The following is a 26,631-nucleotide window of genomic DNA, read 5'->3' as shown; positions in this document are numbered from 1 at the left end:
GTGTTTTGAGACTTTTTTTGATAGGTAAACAGTTCAACAATGCTGATTGCTATCATTTATGTTACTTTGAGGTCTCATATGTGTTAAGGAATTGATACTGTTAAAAGTAACATTTTTAGGTCACCTGAGACGAAGTCTCAAGTGACCTATTCTAATCGCCTTTTGTCCGTCGTCGTGCGTCCGTAAACTTTTTACATTTTCGACTTCTTCTCCAAAACCACTTAATAAAATTCAATGAAATTTGGCAGAAAGTTTCTATGGCTGAAGGTCAACCAAAATTGTGAATTATATGGTCCCCACCCCCCAGGGGCCTGAGGGGTGGGGCCAAAAAGGGTCAAATTGACTAAAACTTCAAAAATCTTCTTCTCTACTCTCAGATATGGTGGAGTCAAACACTCTTCATAGATGGAAGGCTCTTCAGGTGCTTTACCAAAATTGTGAATTTCATGACCCTGGGGTCTCAAGTTTGCCCCTGGGTAGGGGGTAAACTTTACTATAGTTTATATAGGGAAATCACATTTTTGACTATTATTTGTTGGATTTGTATTGGAATTCATTCTAACTTGGTTCAAATTATCAGCATGGGATAACAGTTTGATGTTATGTACATGTTGGCCCTGGTTGACCCCCAGGGGCTGGTGGGCGGGGCCAAAAAGGGTCAAATTGACTGAAACTTCAAAAATCTTTCTCTACTCTCAGATATGTTAGAATCAAATACTCTTCATAGATGAAGGGGTCTTATGGTGCTTTACCAAAATTGTGAATTTCATGACCCTGGGGTCTCACGTTTGCCCCTGGGGAGGGGGTAAACTTTACTATAGTTTATATAGGGAAATCACATTTTTGACTATTATTTGTTGGATTTGTATTGGAATTCATTCTAACTTGTATCAAATTATCAGCATGGGATTACACTTTGATGGTATGTACATGTTGGCCCTAGTTGACCCCCAGGGGCTGGTGGGCGGGGCCAAAAAGGGTCAAATTGACTAAAATTTCAAAAATCTTCTTCTCTACTCTCAGATATGGTAGAATCAAATACTCTTCATAAATGGAAGGGTCTTAAGGTGCTTTACCAAAATTGTGAATTTCATGACCCTGGGGTCTCACGTTTGCCCCTGGGGAGGGGGTAAACTTTATTATAGTTTGTATAGGGAAATCACATTTTTGACTATTATTTGTTGGATTTGTATTGGAATTCATTCTAACTGGGTTCAAATTATCAGCATGGGATTACAGTTTGATGTTATGTACATGTTGGCCCTGGTTGACCCCCAGGGGCTGGTGGGCGGGGCCAAAAAGGGTCAAATTGACTGAAATTTCAAAAATCTTCTTATCTACTATATGTTAGAATCAAATACTCTTCATAGACTGACCCCATTAGGACTGATGGGTGGGGCCAAAAAGGGTCAATTTAGTTGACCGAAATATTTCAAATCTCAAGTGACCGTTAAGGCCCTTTGGGCCTCTTGTTTTACTTGTAATACCGAGATTAAAGTTTGTGAAGTTTTTAGAATAAACCTTGATGAGTTAAGAAGAACTGTGATATTGATTTTAATCATTCTGACATTTTGAGTATTGAGGTCTGAAATTAAAATTTTGAAATTTTTTGTTGCCCTAAATTTTTTTATTTGTATTGCATGAAAATCTTAAATTTTGATAAGGTTTGATTTTCACACTTCTTTTTCAATCAACTTTCAAGGGCTAATCATGTAATTGAAATCAAACTGGCTGATCAGAATAATTTCTTCAGGATTCATGACACATGTGATATTTGTTTGTTTATTCTTGAGTAGGAACCACTTGGCCATCCATAAGACTCTCATTGATATGGAATAAGCTGTTGTAAGTTTGTGAAGTGTCCCCATCAGCTTATTGATGGGTATCCTGTACATGTAAAATATGCTTATACAGGTGCAAGCTGTATTGGATGGTTGTGTTTCTGACCCCCCCCCCCCCCTGTAACTTCCCTCAATTATCCATCAGTGAATATTCACAGCACAAACACATCCCAATAAACAGTTAATTTAGCCATCATAATCTAATCAGGTTTCCACTAACCGGAGACGAGGACTTTCAGAGGGCAGGAGAGAGTTTACCTGAAAACTGGGTCAAGTCTATACAGACTTACTGAATAAGATTGAGGGGTATATTGAGTTTGTGTCAAATGCATGACTGTCCACCATTGGTGAGATAGAAGCTTCAGGCTTAGTTAGCCGGCCCATTGAGATGGATCACTGTTTCACACCAGTACGATATCTCCCGTCTGGTGTGCTGTCGGCCCAACATCTTTAATCAATTCTTCTCTGGATTTCAACTTGCTTCAAAATAAATCTTGACAAATTCTAGAGGAGATAAGATGAAAAAACATTGTGAAAGTGAAAGATTTAGATTATAGCAGAACTATGATTTACAATAATTAATACATACGGAAGGGAGAAATGCGAGAGTGCTGTATTTGTGGACAGGTTATGCCTGTATTAGGTGATCTATGTCCAGAGTTCCCGACATATCGATTCAGCACGGTAATTTGATTCAGTAGGTTAGTGTGACAGTGTTTTGCGGAAAGGTAGATGTTACTCAAATTATAGTCCGGTACATCGACAGCTCAGAACCAGAGAACTGTTTCCAGCAAGGTTACAGTCATAAACATGGTAGCTCCAGGCTTCTTAGCAAAGCGGAGTTGATACATTTCCCCTTAATTTTGTAATGACTTCTTCCTAACTTTTGTTTAGGACATTCTATTGTCTAATAGGGGGTGATTTGAGGCTGTGCATAATGAAATTTTTGTCAGGTGGTTGTAAGAACTTGGAAAAATTTAATATAGAAAACATAAACAGTTAAAATTTGCTTGAAATATTTAATATATTTATGCCCCTAGCTCAAAATTTAATTGACCCTTCATTATGCACTCGATGGAAAGAATGCTGATGTTTTTTCCAAGTCTTCATTGGAATCAAACATCAATACTGTACAGTCAAAGTTGAAAATTGACATAGGAGGCGTGACATTTTTTGGCCCCTGACGTTTTTGTTATAAGATGCTGATGTTTTTTGCATGAATGTTTTTTTCTATAGTCAACTTCAGAAGTAACATGTGGTCATTGGAATAGACTTTGTTGTTAGTTTTGGAGTTTTTGGAATTTTCGAGTTGGATTTTGGTTTCTGGTACCTGTCATATTTTCATAAGGAATGGAGTTACCAGCATTTATCTGACCCAATATAATTATTAAATTACACTTTATAGGTCTACAATATTGGTTATATAACCGTCATAAATCAATTGTGAGTATGTACAAGTTATCAATTGTGAGTATGTACAAGTTACCAATTGTGAGTATGTACAAGTTACCAATTGTGAGTATGTACAAGTTACCAATTGTGAGTATGTACAAGTTATCAATTGAGAGTATGTACAAGTTATCAATTGTATGTACAAGTTATCAATTGTATGTACAAGTTATCAATTGTGAGTATGTACAAGTTATCAATTGTGAGTATGTACAAGTTATCAATTGTGGGTATGTACAAGTTATCAATTGTGAGTATGTACAAGTTATCAGTTGTGAGTATGTACAAGTTATCAATTGTATGTACAATTTATCAATTGTGAGTATGTACAAGTTATCAATTGTGAGTATGTACAAGTTACCAATTGTGAGTATGTACAAGTTATCAATTGTGAGTATGTACAAGTTACCAATTGTGAGTATGTACAAGTTATCAATTGTGAGTATGTACAAGTTACCAATTGTGAGTATGTACAAGTTATCAATTGTGAGTATGTACAAGTTATCAATTGTGAGTATGTACAAGTTATCAATTGTGAGTATGTACAAGTTATCAATTGTGAGTATGTACAAGTTATCAATTGTGAGTATGTACAAGTTTAGAAGGTTTAAAAAGGATCATTTACAAAGTAGTACTAATTACAATGCTTCTATATGTGTTGTACTACAACATTTAGTGTATTAAGCTCAATCAGCCGAGACGTGACTTCAGTTTAGGAAAAACCTGCTGTAAGGATAACACACCTGTCGATACCAATACCTGTCCTTCTTTTGATTTGAATTTGATTGTGGTTGAGTGACCTCTGTAGCCAACTGTTAATGAAAACTGTAATACATGATACACTTTTCAAAATTATCGAATATATTTAGCTCATTGGGACAAAGTCCACCAGAGTTATTACTGTACCCACAGTTTAAATGACATACCAGACAGCTATGTTTTAAGCTCACCTAGCCAAGGACAGCTAGCTGAGAGACTTTGGTATTGGTATTGGTATTTACCTTTGCAGACCTGATAACCTTGACCATGACCTTTGACCTACTTTAAAAAAAACTTTAACCTTGCCCACAGTATGTTAACGGTACGTGATAGGGTTTTCATATTTTACGTGTGTGTTCCTTGTCATAAGTCCTTTCTGTTGTTACATTTATGGAGCTGCTGACCTTGACCTTGACCTTTGACCTACTTTTGAAAATCTACTTAATTTCAACCCACTCCGTGAGTTAGTTGTCTTCTGACAACCTTTGTTTGTATTTAATGTGTGTTCAAGTGCATGATCTTCTTCGAAAGTGTTACGTACTAGCAGCATAACCATTAAGTTCACAAGGCTCAATCTATTGAAGGGAGATATCCCAAGGGCTATTGGATTTTTATAAACAAGAATATTTTCTGATCTTTAGTGCAAAATTCTCCAATCAAAGGAGTAACTCAAGCTTTGATCTGGAGGTTTTGATTTGTGGAGTGTGACAGTATTGATTTCGTTAAGGTATAGCCTTATAGTGATTGGGAGACAGTGTTCCGAAAAAGTGAGTTGGAAAATACCAAAGGCAACGTCAGTGTAATGCGATACACAATCCAAACGTTCAGTGTAATATGAATGATCTTAAATTTCACTTTAGTGGATTAAAATATCTCTTGTAATACTTGAATACTTTGATAGCTATCTTGTAGCAGAATTCACACAGGTCCATTTTATCAGATGACATAAAGCAGTCATAGAATTTTAAAACGGAATTAATCAGTTATGTCAGAACTGGCCAAACTTTACAGAATAATTCTCAGATAAAATTTGGTTATTTTTGAAATTGTGTTTAATTTTTTGCTACTAAGATAACATCAATCAATTTGGCATGGCCTTAAGCTATTTTGATAATCATATTTTGGAAAAACCAGGATGATGCAACATTTTAATAAAAAATAGATCAATCTTTTTTAACAATGAAACATTTTCAATGTGTGCCCGCTGCTAACTCCAATGATGTGGCGTTAACAATCCCATAAAAGATTGTAGAAAAGCTGCATTGATGGGCAGAACACAGATATTAGGCTGTCAAGCAAAATAGATTGACACCAAACAGGTTTAAAAGATACAAAGATGTGTTTTGTGTAATGACCTAGTATTTCCTAAGTAGATTTATTTAAAATTGTATTGTTGTAGACAATCGTGACCTAAATATGACCAATATGACTGAAGGCTGGAGAGCAGATGACTGGTCCAAGATATTATATCTGACAAATAAATTTCCTGCTAGAAATGTTTATAACTTTTATTGCAAATCCAACAGAATCAGGGAATGATGCCCTGAACTAAATTTTAATGATTTTATTGTTTAGAAAACAATTGAATTTCAATGATTTTATTGTTCAGAAAAAAATAGAATTTTAATGATTTAATGTGATTTTATTGTTAAGAAAACAATTAAATTCAATGATTTTATTCTTCAGAAAACAATTAAATTTTAAATTTTAATGATTTTATTCTTCAGAAAACAATTAAATTTTAATGATTTTAATGATTTTATTGTTTAGAAAAGAAAACAATTGAATTTCAATGATTTTATTGTTCAGAAAAAACTAGAATTTTAATGATTTAATGTGATTTTATTGTTAAGAAAACAATTAAATTCAATGATTTTATTCTTCAGAAAACAATTAAATTTTAAATTTTAATGATTTTATTCTTCAGAAAACAATTAAATTTTAAATTTTAATGATTTTATTGTTCAGAAAACAATTGAATTTTAATGATTTCATTGTTCAGAGAACAATTAAATTTTAATGATTTCATTGTTCAGAAAACAATTAGATTTTAATGATTTTATTGTTCAGAATGATTTTACTGTGATTTTACTGTGGTTTATTGTTCAGGAAACTTCAGGTAGGTTCCCCTTTGTGCCTTTGTTTGGCAGTTCAGTTTTGAGCTTGACCAGTAAAACAAAATGGCTGACAGGCAGCCATCTTAGATTTTGTCAGCTGAAGTTTGTCAGATATTTGATTTCTGGAGAAATATTGGAAGAATATTTTTCAAACATCACATGTAGGTTTCATTTGGTCACTACATGTAGTTGTACATTTGTTATCACTATTTCTCAAAAGGTTCTTGCATCTTAGATTAGATTTCATATAAAGATTTAGATATCACTGACCCTACAAAGTCTGACCCCTACAAAGTCTGACCCTACAAAATCTGACTCTACAAAGTCCTACCCTACAAAGTCCTACCCTACAAAGTCTTGACCCTACAAAGTCTGACCCTACAAAATCTGACCCTACAAATTCTGACCCTACAAAGTCTGACCCTACAAAGTCTGACCCTACAAATTCTGACCCTACAAAGTCCTACCCTACAAAGTCCTACCCTACAAAGTCTTACCCTACAAAGTCCTACCCTACAAAGTGTGACCCTACAAAGTCCTACCCTACAAAGTCTGACCCTAGAAAGTCCTACCCTAGAAAGTCTGACCCTAGAAAGTCTGACCCTAGAAAGTCCTACCCTACAAAGTCTGACCCTACAAAGTCTGACCCTACATAGTCCTACCCTACAAAGTCTGACCCTACAAAGTCCTACCCTACAAAATCTGACCCTACATAGTCCTACCCTACAAAGTCTGACCCTACAAAGTCTGACCCCTACAAAGTCTGACCCTACAAAATCTGACCCTACAAAGTCTGACCCTACAAAGTCTGACCCTACAAAGTCCTACCCTACAAAGTCTGACCCTACAAAGTCTGACCCTACAAAGTGTGACCCTACAAAGTCTGACCCTACAAAGTCTGACCCTACAAAGTCCTACCCTACAAAGTCTGACCCTACAAAATCTGACCCTACAAAGTCCTACCCTACAAAGTGTGACCCTACAAAGTCCTACCCTACAAAGTCTGACCCTACAAAGTCCTACCCTACAAAGTCCGACCCTACAAAGTCCTACCCTACAAAGTCCTACCCTACAAAGTCTGACCCTACAAAGTCTGACCCTACAAAATCTGACCCTACAAAGTCCTACCCTACAAAGTGTGACCCTACAAAGTCCTACCCTACAAAGTCCTACCCTACAAAATCTGACCCTACAAAGTCTAACCCTACAAAGTCCTACCCTACAAAGTCTGACCCTACAAAGTCCTACCCTACAAAGTCCTACCCTACAAAATCTGACCCTACAAAGTCTGACCCCTACAAAGTCTGACCCTACAAAGTCCTAACCTACAAAATCTGACCCTACAAAGTGTGACCCTACAAAGTCCTACACTACAAAGTCCTACCCTACAAAGTCTGACCCTACAAAGTCCTACCCTACAAAGTCCTACCCTACAAAATCTGACCCTACAAAGTCTGACCCCTACAAAGTCTGACCCTACAAAGTCCTAACCTACAAAATCTGACCCTACAAAGTGTGACCCTACAAAGTCCTACACTACAAAGTCCTACCCTACAAAGTCCTACCCTACAAAGTCTGATCCTACAAAGTCTGACCCCTACAAAGTCTGACCCTACAAAGTCTTACCCCTACAAAGTCTGACCCCTACAAAGTCTGACCCTAGAAAGTCTGACCCTACAAAGTCCTACCCTACAAAGTGTGACCCTACAAAGTCCTACCCTAGAAAGTCTGACCCTACAAAGTGTGACCCTACAAATTCTGACCCTACAAAGTCCTACCCTACAAAGTGTGACCCTACAAATTCTGACCCTACAAAGTCCTACCCTACAAAGTGTGACCCTACAAAGTGTGACCCTACAAAGTCTGACCCCTACAAAGTCCTACCCTACAAAGTGTGACCATACAAAGTGTGACCCTACAAATTCTGACCCTACAAAGTCCTACCCTACAATGTCTGACCCTACAAAATCTGACCCTACAAAGTCTGACCCTACAAAGTCCTACCCTACAAAGTCTGACCCCTACAAAGTCCTACCCTACAAAGTGTGACCCTACAAATTCTGACCCTACAAAGTCCTACCCTACAAAGTCCTACCCTACAAAGTCCTACCCTTCTAATAGGATAGGATGCGTGTATGTGTTTCCGAGCAGAGCACAAATTATAATGTTGTCACTTACTTAGAATAACAATGACTGGAACATATTGTCATCATATGGAGATATCTCGGAAACAATTACTGAATACTGAAACTTGGCATATTTGTTTAAAATCACAACTAAAAGCTTTTTAACTTACATTGTCAGCTTTAAGATTTTTATTGAAATTTAATTTTACTAAAAATTCAAGAAATAAAGTTCTATTTCAAGCACTCGTAAAATCAATGCCTTAAATTAAAAGTAAAAAAATGTGAGTACACTGAATGAAAATGGAAAGACTCTTCAAATTGCTTGAATTTAAAATATTTCTATCAGGTTATAACAAGCTATTTATTCTAGTTTACAGTGAGTGGCTGATAAGACTGTTTTCCTGTTTAGTTTTGTGTATTGAACTAATTTGCACTGACATACTCTGGACTATCTGGTCTATATAATACATTGGCTGTAGGTTTGTGGCAGTTGAACCATGTGATCTGTGAGATTAGCTGTAGGAATATTTTGGTAATTGATTATACAATGTTACCCTGTCACTTTGTGTAACGAGAGCTGACATCAGAACCAACAGCGTGCTGTATCTTTTCTCTTTCTTCACAGTTTTCTAAACATCTCCGCTGTTGATCAATGCTCCATTAGCTAGGCGGTTTGTCTCCAAAACCTACCCAATTTTTTTTTACTCTGGAAGTCTGCATGGTGTCTCATGGTTTCGATGTAAGACATCAATACAGACTCGATCAGGAGGTGGTGAGATGTCGCGCATGGAGAAGTAAAGAGTAATTCGACCAGAGTTAAGGTGTTTGTTGGCTCCTTACTGGACAGGAGACAGCAGATTCAACCAAATTGGATATATACTCTAGCTAGTATGATGTGCAGCATATCGAACTGATAGTCGAAAGACTCCACTATGCTACAGGCAGTAACCCTTCACTAACACATTGTGGGTAAGATGTGGGTAAGCAGTACTACAGCTCTAGTGAGTGTGGATACCAGTATATCACACACACAGACCATTCTCGATATGGATTCACCAAAGTAATTGTGTAAAACTACAAGGAACTTCAGCAACTAATCTTAAAACAGCACTTCCGGGAATAAGAACACAACCAATATCTCCGAAGTTAAGGCTGATGGGCTTTGGATTGGAATTGGAAAAAATCAACAAATTTCCTGAGAAATGCTGAAATTCTTATGTAAAACATGTAAAGATGTTTCAGACTTGTTTTAGTAGTATAAATACTCTTGTATGGAATTAATGTTAAATCAAGAATAATACTTTTTGATATCAGACAACACATGTAAGGATAAGAATGGCTTGGATTAAATTCTAGAACTAGGGAAAATCTTGAAAACAATCTGAACAAGGGACAGTTTGAAAAAAATCTTGGCAAGGAACAGTTTGAAAAAAAAACCCCCGAACAGTCTGGAAAATAATCTTAACAAGGAACAGTCTGAAAAACAATCTTAACAAGGAACGGTCTGGAAAACAATCTTAACACGGAATGGTCTGGAAAATAATCTTAACAAGGAACGGTCTGGAAAACAATCTTAACAAGGAACGGTCTGAAAAACAATCTTAACACGGAACAGTCTGGAAAATAATCTTAACAAGGAACAGTCTGGAAAATAATCTTAACAAGGAACGGTCTGGAAAACAATCTTAACACGGAACAGTCTGGAAAATAATCTTCACAAGGAACAATCTGAAAAATAATCTTAACAAGGAACAGTCTGGAAAATAATCTTAACAAGGAACGGTCTGGAAAACAATCTTAACACGGAACAGTCTGGAAAATAATCTTCACAAGGAACAGTCTGGAAAACAATCTTAACAAGGAACAGTCTGGAAAATAATCTTAACAAGGAACGGTCTGGAAAACAATCTTAACACGGAACAGTCTGGAAAATAATCTTCACAAGGAACAGTCTGGAAAACAATCTTAACATGGAACGGTCTGGAAAACAATCTTAACAAGGAACGGTCTGGAAAACAATCTTAACACGGAACAGTCTGGAAAATAATCTTCACAAGGAACAGTCTGGAAAACAATCTTAACATGGAACGGTCTGGAAAACAATCTTAACATGGAACGGTCTGGAAAACAATCTTAACATGGAACGGTCTGGAAAGTAATCTTGAACTAGGGAAAGCCTGGATTGTTTTAAATTCAAATTTATTAAAAGGTCAGCTTAGTACCAATGAATTATGTATACTACACCTTTATATATGATTTAAAAACAATTTTAGTATTTAAGTATTACAGCAATGTCATGTAAACTGCATTGTCTATCCTGTTAGGTCATCCCTCCAGAACACCGAACTCTGATTGACAGTATAGAAGGGTTGTGTTTGACATATTGGAGACGTCGGTTGTGATATTGTGATGTGTATCTTTCCTATAACAACGTGTTTTTCTACTCGTCTGACAAAACCAGAAACGACTTGCTAACATACAACTCGAGCCAGTAGTGTAACGAGTCTGTGACAAGACTATCAAATATATTTTCTTGAACTATCACGGAAAAGCAGAGGATGTCGGGATGTTAATAACAGTCTCCAGGAACCATTCATCGGAGTATAATGTGCAAACAGTTTGCTTGGATGTGTTTTAAGCGGGATGATTGAATCGTGTGTTTGTCTCATGGAGGTATTAAGAAATATTATCTCTGTCAGCTTCTACCGAGAGCATTCCGTTACACAAATTACATTGGCAGCAGTTTTTGTAAGAATATGGAGCAGCAATGAGATTGAAAGCCTATTTAGATATTGCTTATAACAATCACCGTCAGCTTTCCTAGATTTTCAGCAGCTTTGTAATTAAGGACAAGAATCGAAAGTGTCTTATGGAACACAGCCATAAATTTCGGGATTGATTGGAGGAAAAGTGTTGATGTTGTAGAAAGTGGACACGACCTTAGTTGTCGGGGCAACCGACTAAAGCACATGGAGAAAATCTGAGAAAATCAGAGAAAATCAACAGATTTCGTGTGGATGTAATAGTTTTCTGCTGAGAAAGTTCTACCACATTAATTTGTTGAAAGGAGTATATTTATCATTGAATTCTACAATTAAGAAGATGATGGAAACAGTATTGGAATGTGGATATCTTAAGAGTGAAAATGAACATAATACAGAATTTTGTAAAATTTTAAAATGTTAAGATTCTCATGTAAAATGCTAACTGGATTGGAGTTTTACAGGAAAAGATATTTACAGCAGTGTAAATACTTGATAAAGTTACTGATGTTATAGTGTAAAACAGGATTACAGCGGTGTAAATACTGGACTAGATACAGGTGTTATAGTGTAAAACAGGATTACAGCGGTGTAAATACTGGACTAGATACAGGTGTTATAGTGTAAAACAGGATTACAGCGGTGTTCATACTGGACTAGATACAGGTGTTATAGTGTAAAACAGGATTACAGCGGTGTAAATACTGGACTAGATACAGGTGTTACATTGTAAAACAGGATTACAGCGGTGTAAATACTGGACTAGATACAGGTGTTACATTGTAAAACAGGATTACAGCGGTGTAAAAACTGGACTAGATACAGGTGTTACAGTGTAAAACAGGATTACAGCAGTGTAAATACTTGATAAAGTTACTGATGTTATAGTGTAAAACAGGATTACGGCAGTGTAAATACTGGACTAGATACAGGTGTTACATTGTAAAACAGGATTACAGAGGTGTTAATGCTGGACTAGATACAGGTGTTAAAGTGTAAAACAGGATTACAGCAGTGTAAATACTGGACTAGATACAGGTGTTACATTGTAAAACAGGATTACAGCGTTGTAAATACTGGACTAGATACAGGTGTTACAGTGTAAAACAGGATTACAGCGATGTAAATACTGGACAAGATACAGGTGTTACAGTGTAGAACAGGATTACAGCGATGTAAATACTTGATAAAGTTACTGATGTTATAGTGTAAAACAGGATTACAGCGGTGTAAATACTGGACTAGATACAGGTGTTATAGTGTAAAACAGGATTACAGCGGTGTAAATACTGGACTAGATACAGGTGTTATAGTGTAAAACAGGATTACAGCGGTGTTAATACTGGACTAGATACAGGTGTTACAGTGTAAATCAGGATTACAGCGGTGTAAATACTGGACTAGATACATGTGTTATAGTGTAAAACAGGATTACAGCTGTGTAAATACTGGACTAGATACAGGTGTTATAGTGTAAAACAGGATTACAGCGATGTAAATACTGGACTAGATACAGGTGTTATAGTGTAAAACAGGATTACGGCGGTGTAAATACTGGACTAGATACAGGTGTTATAGTGTAAAACAGGATTACGGCAGTGTAAATACTTGATAAAGTTACTGATGTTATAGTGTAAAACAGGATTACAGCGGTGTAAATACTGTACTAGATACAGGTGTTATAGTGTTAAACAGGATTACAGCGGTGTAAATACTGGACTAGATACAGGTGTTATAGTGTTAAACAGGATTACAGCGGTGTAAATACTGGACTAGATACAGGTGTTATAGTGTAAAACAGGATTACGGCAGTGTAAATACTGGACTAGATACAGGTGTTACAGTGTAAAACAGGATTACAGCGGTGTTAATACTGGACTAGATACAGGTGTTATAGTGTAAAACAGGATTACAGCTGTGTAAATACTGGACTAGATACAGGTGTTACATTGTAAAACAGGATTACAGCAGTGTAAATACTGGACTAGATACAGGTGTTACATTGTAAAACAGGATTACAGCGGTGTTAATACTGGACTAGATACAGGTGTTACATTGTAAAACAGGATTACAGCGGTGTTAATACTGGACTAGATACAGGTGTTATAGTGTAAAACAGGATTACAGCGGTGTTAATACTGGACTAGATACAGGTGTTACAGTGTAAAACAGGATTACAGCGGTGTAAATACTGGACTAGATACAGGTGTTACATTGTAAAACAGGATTACAGCGGTGTAAAAACTGGACTAGATACAGGTGTTACAGTGTAAAACAGGATTACAGCGGTGTAAATACTGGACTAGATACAGGTGTTACTGTGTAGAACAGGATTACAGCGGTGTAAATACTGGACTAGATACAGGTGTTACAGTGTAAAACAGGATTACAGCGTTGTAAATACTGGACTAGATACATGTGTTACAGTGTAAAACAGGATTACAGTGGTGTAAATACTGGACTAGATACAGGTGTTACTGTGTAGAACAGGATTACAGCGGTGTAAATACTGGACTAGATACAGATGTTATAATGTAAAACAGGATTACAGCGGTGTAAATACTGGACTCGATACAGGTGTTATAGTGTAAAACAGGATTACAGCGGTGTAAATACTGGACTAGATACAGGTGTTACATTGTAAAACAGGATTACAGCGGTGTAAATACTTGATAAAGTTACTGATGTTATAGTGTAAAACAGGATTACAGCGGTGTAAATACTGGACTAGATACAGGTGTTATAGTGTAAAACAGGATTACAGCGGTGTAAATACTGGACTAGATACAGGTGTTACATTGTAAAACAGGATTACAGCGGTGTAAATACTGGACTAGATACAGGTGTTATAGTGTAAAACAGGATTACAGCGGTGTAAATACTTGATAAAGTCACTGATGTTATAGTGTAAAACAGGATTACAGCAGCGTAAATACTGGACTAGATACGGGTGTTATAGTGTAAAACAGGATTACAGCAGCGTAAATACTGGACTAGATACAGGTGTTATAGTGTAAAACAGGATTACAGCGGTGTAAATACTGGACTAGATACAGGTGTTACATTGTAAAACAGGATTACAGCGGTGTAAAAACTGGACTAGATACAGGTGTTACAGTGTAAAACAGGATTACAGCGGTGTAAATACTGGACTAGATACAGGTGTTACTGTGTAGAACAGGATTACAGCGGTGTAAATACTGGACTAGATACAGGTGTTACAGTGTAAAACAGGATTACAGCGGTGTAAATACTGGACTAGATACATGTGTTACAGTGTAAAACAGGATTACAGCGGTGTAAATACTGGACTAGATACAGGTGTTACTGTGTAGAACAGGATTACAGCGGTGTAAATACTGGACTAGATACAGATGTTATAGTGTAAAACAGGATTACAGCGGTGTAAATACTGGACTCGATTCAGGTGTTATAGTGTAAAACATTATTACAGCGATGTAAATACTGGACTAGATACAGATGTTATAGTGTAAAACAGGATTACAGTGGTGTAAATACTGGACTAGATACAGGTGTTACAGTGTAAAACATTATTACAGCGGTGTTAATGCTGGACTAGATACAGGTGTTACAGTGTAGAACAGGATTACAGTGGTGTAAATACTGGACTAGATACAGGTGTTACAGTGTAGAACAGGATTACAGCGATGTAAATACTGGATTTAGTTACTGGTGTAATTGTGTAAAAACAGAACTTAATGTGTGAAATAGTGCTGGAAATGTCACAATGTCGCAGGTGTAAAAAACAGCACGAAATGCGGTGAATATGGCCAGATCAATTTCTCTGATATTTAAAATAACACCAAGCTAACCCTGGGGCAATAATGTGTGTTCCTACATCAGAGAGAAGGAATTCGAACAGTCACTGTTCAATGTGATAACGTAACTGTTGATGGAATAAGTGTGTCATGGATGGTTTTCCTGGATTTAGATTCTAGTTTTGTGGACAGATATTAACTGAATGGGATTTGGAATCACCATGGCGAGGAAGTATGAAGTTAAGGATCATTCCAAATATTGGAAGTGTCTATGTTGTTGGCATGTCCAGCAGACAGAGTAAGTATTACACAGTACATTTATACCTACAACGTCTCCTCACTGATCATTTAAAGTTGAATCCAAAATATTGGTATTGTACCTACCCCTCTCCCTCACCACTCCCTTCCCCCTACATATCTCCCTCCCCAGCCACCTTCCTCCACACCTCTCCCTTCCCTTGGTATCGGGGCTGTAACCTCTCCCTTCCCCTCCCCCTCCCCCTCCCCCATCCCCTCCCCTACCTCTCTTCCTCCCCACTCCCTCCTTCCCCACCCCTTCCCCTACCCCTCCCCTCCCCACCCCGTTCCCCTACCCCTACCCCTCCCCCACCCCACCCAATTCCCCTCCCCCACCCCACCCCATTCCCCTACCCCTACCCCTCCCCTACCCCTCTCCCTCCCCACTCCTTCCTACCCCACCCCTTCCCTTACCCCTCCCCACCCCACCCCTACCCCTCCCCTACCCCTCCCTCCCAACCCCTCCCCACCCCACCCCAACCCCTCCCCCTCCTGCACCCCCTCCCCTACCCCTCCCTCCCAACCCCTCCCCACCCCTACCCCTCCCCACCCCTACCCCTCCCCCTCCTGCACCCCCTCCCCTACCCCTCTCCCTCCCAACCCCTCCCCTACCCTTCCCCCTGCCCCACCCCCTCCCCTACCCTTCTCTCTGCCCCACCCCCTCTCCCTCCCCTCTCCCTCCCCACCCCCTCCCCTCCCCTCCCCTCTCCCTCCCCACCCCCTCCCCCTCCCCTCCCCTCCCCTCTCCCACCCCACCCCCTCCCCCTCCCCTCCCCTCCCCTCCCCTTCTCTCCTTCCATTGGTATCAGGCCTGTACAGAATCATCAAACTGAGGAACACTTACAGATGAGCAATGGTGAGGGAAGTTGTCTTCGACATTTCCAATTATTGTTATTATCATAATATACTTAGGTCTAATTAGGCCTGGAACACCAGAGAAACGTTTTTCAGGAGCCTGATGTAGCCGATATATACTGATACAGCGGTACTGTCAGTTATCCCGGAGATACACTATCATTGTCTGTAGTGCCATGATATTTAACTTTCTGAGATAGAGTTTCCCTGAGGACACCCACGTTTTACACTGTTATAAAAAATACTCTCATGATTCATACACTGTAAATCATATCTCTAAGGTGACTGGGTATATGCTTAGGGGCTTTCTGTCCGTCAACTTAGGGGCTTTCTGTCCGTCAAAACACTTGACATTTTGTTTATTGACTGACTAAGCTGGTCAGGGTACTTAAAAAGATATAGGTATCAATCGAGGGATGATCCGTCTCCTGTTTACCCAAATCATACATATATCTGTCTAAATGTCTGACAGCTAGTTATTGAAATGCTGCACACTGATTTTAGCAAGCAACCGAAAAGATCTGGGCAGCAATGAGAACCGTAATGTCATAGACACCAAACTCGGATAGATTACTGCTAAAATTGCCAGAGCTTCAATGTTTATTCAAGAGAGTATTTTTGTCACTGTCATTTTAGCTTTCACAAACTGTTGTATTAACTATAAATTCAGTTAGGTTTTTACCTTTTTATTATCGTTAATTTTGTTTAGAAAAATAAGAGAGAACATTAGATATTTATTTAATGAAATTCACCAATTGGTGATGTGACAGGTGTCTTTTACCGACTGTCACAACTGTTAAAACTTTTTGTTTTATGTATATAATCAAAAATTGCCTCTGGAACCGAGTATTCACTTGCCCGGAGCAGTTACTGGTAAATATGGAGAGATTTTGATGTGGAATGAATACAGGAAGTGGTGGGGATTGAGAAAGGGTATGGAGGATGACAAAGATAAAAAGGGGATGGGGGAGAGGGGGGGGGGGGGGGGGGGGATTGGGGAGTTGTGAGTGGGAAAGATTGGGAGTTGTGAGTGAACGTTTTGCATCTACCATATGCTTCATAAATATTGATAATCAGGAGAAAATCAGAAAATTTGTTGCCGCTTGTGTTTTGCTATCTATGAAACCATGATACCATTGATATCACAACTGACAATTTTTTGTTTTACCAAAAAAAAGGTGTTTTTTATCTGTAACAGGATATCTTGTAAGAAATGACTCAACATTACACAGCGTGTGTGTGTGGCTATCTCAAAGTTTTTATATGATTCATACACTAACACATTTGACCTGCGGAGATACTAGTTGATTTTGTGGGTCAGTAATTTCTAAATGATATGTGTTGATGACATTAGTTCTACAGATAATTAAATTGCAAAAATTTTATTGGAAATTTTTATTTCTCACGAAGCCCAGCTGATAGGTACAGTACAAACATTTATGTGATGTCAGACTGTCAATGTACAGGAGTACTGTGGAGGTTGATTATGTTGTGATGTCAGACTGTCAATGTACAGGAGTACTGTGGAGGTTGATTATGTTGTTTAGAAATGGCTGCACCATCATCAAATTCTTATACTACCCGAATAAGAAATTGAATGGAAAAAAGTTAAATTTTTGGTACATGGACTTAATTCATTCAATCTCTGAAGGAAACCTTATTTTTGTTTGCTATTAGGTGGTATGTGAGACATGGTTCTGTTAATGCTCGTAGACTGAAAACGACTTTGACACTTTGTTGATGGCATGGTTTGATTTAAGGACAACTGTTACAATGTGTACGTCATCCTGCTTCTGATTTGATAGCATTTGTGAAAGTCAATCAGGGTCGGTTTAAAGCTTATATGGCTTTGTACAGTCAATCAGGGTCGGTTTAAAGCTTATATGGCTTTGTATATGTGTGACTATACTACCATTGAAATTAATCGCACAAACGATTGTTACCTCAGAGCTGGACAGCCCTGGAAGAAATTTGGGAATGATTAGAAACAACACGGCTTAATTACAACTGATCAATATTGTAACGGCCGGCATCCAGAACGGAACGCAGGAGCCGACTTATTGATAAATTTGTCTGTGGTTTCAAAATAAATGTTGTTGGCTAAATCAAAACTGCAAAATAAATATTATAGACAAGGCTTAAAATTTAATTAGATTTTAAAAAAGAAAACTCTAGCCATATTCAGATTCTTAACAAGCATATAAATCACTCTGACAAAATCAGTATAAAATATTTTTAAAAAAAGAAAAACCCCATGAATTTGATTGAAATCCTATTCTGATTTGAAGACAGCCAATGTTTTGTGTATTCCTTAGTTTTCCAAAGTTGTCTCCCTTTTAAACTGCCATGTCTAGCCTTTTGACAGGTTTATTGCCAAGTCCACATAGAGTGAGTCAATCTACTTCAGTCAGGACACATGTACAGGGAATACATCACTAGCCCACTTAAATTTGCTTCTTTCCCAAACACTGAAATGGCCAAAAATGAATCATACAGATTTTGAAGCAAACCAATTATCACATAGTATTGTGTTCATATCAGACAGAAATGTGTTCAAATCACATAGCATTTCTATGAAGTTGTTATAATGTCAAAGAAATGTTTGGTGCAGCTTTTCTGTTAATGGGATAAACACTCAAACATTCATTAAATGCTAGCTGTCTCCCCAGAAAAAAAGATTTCCAATCCAACATAAGATGTAGTCTGGAGGAATCATGGGAATATTTCAGGATTTTCGGATTTTCCTCTGCTGAGTCAATCACCTTGTCAATATCCAAGGTCATTTTAAGGTGAGGTCTCTGTGCAGTATCTGGTGGCTACCACACTAAACAACATACCCGGCAGTGTTATCCACAGCAATTTAAGTGAAGTATCTCATTCTGTGTTCTCAGTTTATCCAGAAAGGCAATTTATTATTATGTGTATTTCCATGGCAAGGTAACATTTTTATTCTTCCATAACATATTTATCATAATAAATCTGCAAGAAAGGTTATTTGATTTCTTTCATAAAAAAAAAAAAAAAAATGCAAGAAATGTGCAAATTTCCACATTTAATGAAGATGCCCTCCCCCAAAAAAAAATCTTACTAGGTAATTAAAATTTCTCATCTTGAAGAGGATTATCCCTGTAACATCTAAACTGTTACAGATAATTGTGGCATTTTTAAATCTATATTTTGAAATAAGTGTTTTTTAGTACAAATTTTGAGCGATGATGTCAATTTTTCAGGACAGTTTGTTCATTACTTCGTGATCATGTTTCATCCCCATAATCATAATGTTACAGTAAACATGTGTGGTGTTTTCCTTCTGATACAGAAATAGCTCCTCTGTGTATATGTATTTATGTTGTGTGTGTAATGTGTGTTTGAAGTATGAATTTTCATAATTTCCACTGGGATTCTCGGTAACCCTGGTTACCAGCTAGTTGGTGCCTTATAGTATTATGTAATGCATATAATAATCATATATATACACTATATCAAAAACCTAATAAAGTGCACAGTACATGAATATTAAGGTGACTGGATATGACTCTCTTAAATTGACAATGTTTTAGTAGAGACTTTCAAGTCTGGCAATGATTAGGACTGGAGGAGTTATCTCCCTTCTTATTTAAATCTTAAATGTTCTACCTAAAATATTACAGATACAATCCTCTGTTCTAATACAATAAAGATGATTTGAACTCGCATTTTTTATACTTCCCCCAATACTGTAACTTCCATCACTATTTAAACTTTTAAAGTGTAAGATCTTCATTGAATCTCTGTTTGTAAAACAGGTTTTTGATGTAGCTTAGAATATATATTTTGCCACAAATTTATTATAAGTTTGTATATAATACATATTGTACAATAAATTTATTATAAGCTAGCATTTAATATATAGTGTACATTAAAAAACTATTATAAGTTAATTAGTATATAATATATATTGTACAGTAAAATTATGATAAGTTAGTATATAATATGCATTGTACAATAAATTTAAAATAAAAGTCCATTTTACTTGATGACCAGTTTAAACACCCTTTCACTATTGAGTCTCAAATGCTACAACAACATAAGAGGAATGTCTGAAACAATTTAATCCCTTCCTTGGATGTTTTAATTGCCTTTCTGGATAAACTTAGAACACAGAATGAGATACTTCACTTAAATTGCTGTGGATAACACTGCCGGGTATGTTGTTTAGTGTGGTAGCCACCAGATACTGCACAGAGACCTCACCTTAAAATGACCTTGGATATTGACAAGGTGATCGACTCAGCAGAGGAAAATCCGAAAATCCAGAAATATATAAACAAAATCTAACAAACTTTTGTGAAAAAATGACTTGCAGTGTAGGAGTGTAAGAGTTATCTCCCCTGGAATAATTCCCAGAGATTATGAACTTTGGTGATAATCACCTCTAATGCTTGCCTGTAAGGCTGGAATAGTTGTGTGAAAGTAAATCTAAATCTAATTAAAGGATTATAACACTTAACAATTCTAACTTTCATTTTTCCTAATTTTGAAAACTAGAATTAGAATAATTTCGAAAACTATAGATGTTTCTACCAGTTTGATGTTTTAATTAAGACAAGAACTGTTCATTTGCAGTACTTGTGAAATATTTTTGCAAGTAGATATTTTAAGCATTTTCTAAATATAAACAGATACATTTTAATCTAAATACTAGTAGAAAAACTTGTACAGCTTTTCATCATGTGTAATGTGAAATAATAAACTATGAAGTGTGTACAGGAAATCAGAGTCTGATATAAACAAAAACCTCATTGACGTCTCGAGTCGCTACTTCCTGTAGATTTTCGACAGGACAGTATGTAACATCCATGTAAAAAGTAACGAGCTTAAGTTGTAATCCCATTAGGCCCAAAGTCATCAAAGGGCCGAGAATAAGTCGGCAATGAAAGGGACCGCAATGAAAGGGACCAATGTTATGTAGGCCTGTTACGACACAACATTGCTCCTTGAGCCTGGTGGGAATTGAACTTCGTGGACAGGTTAGGCATGTGTGTTTATAAGTACTCTTTAACTCCCATTTCTATAATCAGATTTGAAAAATCCTTTTCTTCATGGCAATAGTCAAGTGTGAAGGAAGTGTGAAGGAAGCACAGATGTCTTGTCCTAGTATACAAATTATTTTGTTCTAATATGGTTTTGTGATTTACTAGATTGTTTAAATGTTTTCCTTGTGAAAAAAATAATTAATATGATATAATAACTACTTTGATACTGAAACTTTTAGATCCGATAGCTCAAATGTTATTTTGATGCTACTAGATCAGACTATATGCATTTCTGAAGAACTTTTTTTGTTGTTTAATTAAAGTTTAACAAATTTTTTCCTGACTTTTAGTGAAAATAGTTCTTCACAAAGAAATTTGTCTGCTAGAGCTAAAAAAATTGAATCATTACTTTGTTTTCAAAGAATGTTTAAAACATGCATATTTATTCAATATAAAATTCCAAGAATAAAGAAAAAACTTTTCAAGATCGGAATTGAAGTGACTTGATTGAATATTATCAGTCTTGAAGTACATGTACTTACCTACCTACATTATACCTACCTATACACAATAATGGATTAACCATTACCCATACAAGGGAAGGTCTATTATATTTATTTAGGGATATCAGGGTTTACCTTTCGGTACGTCCTGAGAAAATTTGATTTTGTGATTATGACTTTATATATAATCCAATCAGAAAGAAGATTAAAAGCCAGCTAATCCAATCAGAACAGAGATTACTTGATTGACTCGCAGGGGAGACAATACCCATCCAGATTTGTGTGTTTAAGGTGTTAAATGGAGCCCAAGGTCTTGTAATGATATTTTCACATAACGGTTTTGTTAAACATTCTCGTTACGTACATACAATAGGTAGGAATCTACAATGTCCTACCTGTGGGAAAAGCTGCAGAAATTTCTTTACTGGCATAGGTAAGATAAAGTCAAAAATGCGTCTTTGATGAATATAGCACAAAATGTAAAATGTTATGTTTGGTTTATAAAGATTTTGTTAGTTAAAGTAAAAGTAAAGATAATATACAGTGTATTTAGACAGTTCTAATTTATATTTTGAATTGATGATGAGGATTAGACAATGGAATTTTAATCAACATAGCTCCAAGCAGACGTGTTGGTTTATTCATATTCCAATGAACTTATCAGCTGGTTGATTTTAATTTTGATTATTAGTTAATGATTTTAACATGATATGGAAATTACATTGATATTATAAGATACACGAGAGAAAGTTCAACTACAGTATATGTTGTTTTAAGTGATTCTTTGGTTTATTTTTGGTAATAAACAGAAAACAGTTTTTGATAGTTTTGACACTGTGGAGGTCTGGTGATAACTGTAACATGTAGGAATTGAAGGAAATCAATTTTGTTCAGAAATCTAATTCTGTTGCTATCGGATACTATGTTTTTACTGGTCCAAGGGAGATAAATCCTGATGCCTTCACTGTCTTTAGACTGTCTCCTTTGCCTTCAAGCTGTCAAAAACAGTGTTCTTTTATTTGAATTTATAAAGGGAGGTTACTGTCATACCAAAATCTGCGGCATTTCTATTTCTGTGACACTGTTTATTTTGAAAAGTTTCTCAAACTTCACATGTAGGTTCCTCTTAGGATAGCTTCATCCTTACTGCCATACAGAACAATTGGCTTTTGATTTCGATTCTTATTGGGAAAATAAAATGGCTGACAATACTGGAGGCATAATCATCTAACTCCACATAGAGTTTCCTCATGGTCCTTAGTTGTGTCAATTTAATATTGATTTTGATTTAGAAAACATGTGTTTCCTTATTCACTTTGCTTTTATTTGTCTATAAAATAAAATCAATATATTGATACATATTCCTCATGTTTATATAAACAGAGGTTATGATACCTATTATACAGTAGGACATCCCACAATCTGAGTGTTGTACATTAAACATGGTGTAAAGGTTAAAGGTCAAATCACTGCAGGCTAATATCTCGAGGGACAGTATGATCTAATGAGACAAAATTTGTTAAATAGAATGATACTGTGTTACTTACTTTCAAGATCAAGGTCACAGCTTGGGATCAAAGGTCAAATGTTCTTGCTTTTTTCGTGACCACTGTATCGAAGAAGCTAAATAAAATATCTATACATAGGACTTCTGAAGTTGTATTACCATATCACATTGTGTTATGTTGATTTGTGCATCTAAGGTCAAGGGTCTGTATACTAAAGGTCAAGGCCACACTGGTCTGTACAACTTAGGTCATTGTCACACTATTCTGTACTTCTAAGGTGAAGGCCACACTATTCTTTACTCCTAAGGTGAAGGTCACACAGCTCTGTGTTCACTTAAGGTCAAGGCAGTACATCTGAGGTCAATCACTAGACTTCACACCATGCAAGTTCAAGGTCAGATGGGAGTGTGTACATATAAGGTCAAGTTCAGACAGATGTGTACACATGAGGTCAAGTTCAGACAGATGTTTCCTGTGGTAGATTACATTTGTCATGACTAGACAACTTTACAAGTATCATCCTGATACTCAAAAGGTCACCAGTGATGTCACAGCCATACAATGTTTACAATGATTGTACTGTAGACATCTGTATTAACCGAGAACACACATGATACAATGTGACGGGCAGTACTCAGTACTAAGTGGTATAAGGGCCTTGGAAACAGCTGAGAAAAATGTGGATAGCATAGGTTTTCTGATAAACTCTCAGTAATATTAACATTTATACAAAATTGGCTTTTTGTATGGTCAGCAAATTTTAATTTCTATCCCAACATAAGTATCAATGTATGTGTATGCTTTGACAGTGTTTGGTTTGAGCAAATGTGGGAAAACAATGCTGGCCTAGATTTGAGGTTAAATTCTGCCTGGGGAATTAGGTCAGCTACATTTCTGTATAGTCTGAGGTTCAGTAGGTGTTCTGGCCAGAGTTCTGGTGATGAATGACCACAACTGTCAAAGTTACACTACCTAATTAGCTTAACGGTATGGCTGTCCAGCCCTGGGGATACTTCATAATCCAGAAAACATTGGTGGACTCAGGCCTGAGGCGTCCTGGGGTGAGATAACTTAGGTTTAAACACTTGTTTGATTTGTACAACAAATAACAGGAAAAACGATGGTGGCTTGAATTGATAGAGACTGTGATATAACAAATATAAACTGACAGGTTAAGTTTCGTCTGTTAAACATTGTAAAGTGTACAACTCTATGATAAATATTACCACAGCAGTCAAGTAGTAGTAAGTGATAAGTCTGGTTGTCATAATTCTACAATTTCTGCCAATATTATTTGTCAGGGTCATACTTACCTATATCTGTCAAGGTCAAATTATCTATATCTGTCAAGGTCAAATTACTTATATCTGTCAAGGTCATATTACTTATATCTGTCAAGGTCATATTACTGATATATGTCAAGGTCATATTGCTGTTTGTTAAGGTCATATTACTTATATCTGTGAAGGTCATATTACTTATATCTGTCAAAATCACATTTCTTTTAAGGTCATATATACAACCATTGCATGATATCCAAAACTCAACAGGATGTTATCTAAGCTGTCATTGAAAATCGAATCCACATCTTCACAATGTGAATTATAAGACCTAATTTGTACAGCTACATGGAGTTTTTACCTTGATAGTCCCCGACTTTGAGACCATCTGTCACAGCGGTGTGTCTAGTAAACAATATGGAAATGTCTTTTGTCATTTGAGCTACAGGTAATGCATTTGGAGGTATCAATAATTAAATGAGCCGTGACGGTCCACGGAGAGGATTGAATACAGTATCGGAGATATATCTAATGCTGGAGTATAATAATCAGTGGTTTATTGGCCAACATTACCTGTCGGAATAAATTACTAATATCAATTTAGAGTTTTCTATTGTGACTTTTCTAGACTTCACATCTGCTTTGGTGGAATCCCTTTCTCCAGTCTAAATGATGCTCATCAAAATTTAAAAACGTCCCTCCATAACATAATAGCCTGATCCAGATCTGAGGACGGGAGATACCAATTGGAAGTGTAAGGGGTGTTGTTAATCACCTTTGTCATGTTAAGCATTAGTATGGCACCTGTCCACTAGGCATTGGTAATAAGGAAAGGCAAGCTTATCCTTCCCATTAATCTGTATAATTAGGCCGAGTACATTTGTCCAGGAGTGCCAATGACCTCCAGATTAATATACCCGCAATATAATATCTTTATATTTTATTGGCATGCTGAAATTGTACCAACAGATGAAATGCTCTTGTAATTAAAAAAATATCGAGCTGATTATAAAATTCCTGATTGCTTATACAGATTGGCTTGTAAATGATATTACTGTGGGTGCGACCATATACCTCGGAAATTCTGGTATAGGTGTTAATATGTGTACTGATTGTAAAATAAGGCCAAGCTTTTAATGGACAGGGATTTGTAATATCGTGGCACGGGTAAGGATATGTCTGACAGATAACGGGAGAATGGTACACGATTTGTCTGATTGTGTATAATCAAAGTGCCGATACACTTTATATAACACCACCATTCCAAGAAGCCAACTTTTCCAATACGGTAATCGTTTGGTGACAAGTGGAGCTTCCAGTCGGAATTACAATTTTAAAGGAACTTGTGTCGTTTTGAGCGTCTTGCTGTTGGCTATAAGCGTATGTCGATGGTGTGGTATTGGACTAGAGCTGACAGCTTTGACAAGACGGAGGACTATTCTAGAACTGATATTAACACTTCAGATTGGCTTTTGTGTTTAAGTTGGTGACTCACAACAACAGGTAGGTATCTCACTCATGATTGTCAGTAAGGATGTAGCTCTCCCTATTGTTCTGTACTCAGCTGCTGGACCACAAGCTATAGTAACAAGGTGTTCAGATTTATATGGAATGGTTTTGGTTTTATTTGGGGGGGGGGGGGGGGGGGGGGGAGTTAAAGTAATTTCAAAAAATTGATTGGTAATTTGTGAAATGATATTTTAAATCAAAATATTAAAGACATTATTATAATTGTGAACCAGCAATTTTTTTGCTTAATATATGATATTGGTATTTGAAATATTTTCTGAAATTCCCAAGCATGATTCAAATAGTATTAGAAAATTAGCATTCCTTGAGCTTTGACTGAAAAGATACAATGTATTTATTTGTAAATGATTTGATGGTGATCAGATTTGAATCACTTTGAGAGCAGTTTTCATCAGTTTTTGTTTGTTTGTATTCCATCATGGTCAGGTGCGGATCCAGGAATTTAGTGGTAATGCGCGCGCAAGGCGAATTGTTCTGGGCGAGGGTTCTGGGGGCCAAAATTTCGGAAAATGAAATGATTATAACACATTTTGCAATCTTTTCTGGATAAGATTTTTCAATAAGGGGGGGGGGGGGGGGGGTTGGCATAGATAATAGATAAAAAAAAATCCTCATCCGCTAGTGATGGTGAGAATCCTACATGAAAATGTTTAGAAAATAACATTTGAGTAAGCATGACTCCATGGTAACTGTCCGGTAGTTTATGATGATTCCGATGTGTCCTAAGTTCCTTCCTGATTTTAATTTGTAGTTCACAACCATCGCAGCCATCATGGCCTTTGGTGGCCTTCACAGATTAGCTCTATACTT

The 26,631-nt window shown here is 36.7% G+C and overlaps 1 protein-coding gene across 5 annotated transcripts in view; it reads left to right on the top strand.

Moving 5' to 3' along the window:
- Positions 1 to 26,631, top strand: part of LOC117314625 (rap1 GTPase-activating protein 1-like) — a 257,542-nt gene that overhangs the window by 91,396 nt on the left and 139,515 nt on the right. The window contains exon 1 of one of the 5 annotated variants that reach the window (XM_033868697.1): positions 14,654 to 15,131. The exons of 3 other annotated variants lie outside the window; for them this stretch is intronic. In XM_033868697.1, coding sequence (XP_033724588.1) covers positions 15,037 to 15,131 — 95 coding nt within the window. In that variant the 5' untranslated portion in view covers positions 14,654 to 15,036. Of the gene's footprint in view, positions 1 to 14,653; positions 15,132 to 20,828; positions 20,995 to 26,631 lie in introns of those variants that run through there. One more of the 5 variants, XM_033868704.1, reaches the window with a different exon arrangement.

The sequence above is a fragment of the Pecten maximus genome, chromosome 16 (assembly GCF_902652985.1).
Source record: "Pecten maximus chromosome 16, xPecMax1.1, whole genome shotgun sequence".
Lineage (NCBI taxonomy): Eukaryota > Metazoa > Mollusca > Bivalvia > Pectinida > Pectinidae > Pecten > Pecten maximus.
Note: the sequence above shows the minus strand (reverse complement) of the source record. Positions and strands in the feature narration are given on the sequence as shown.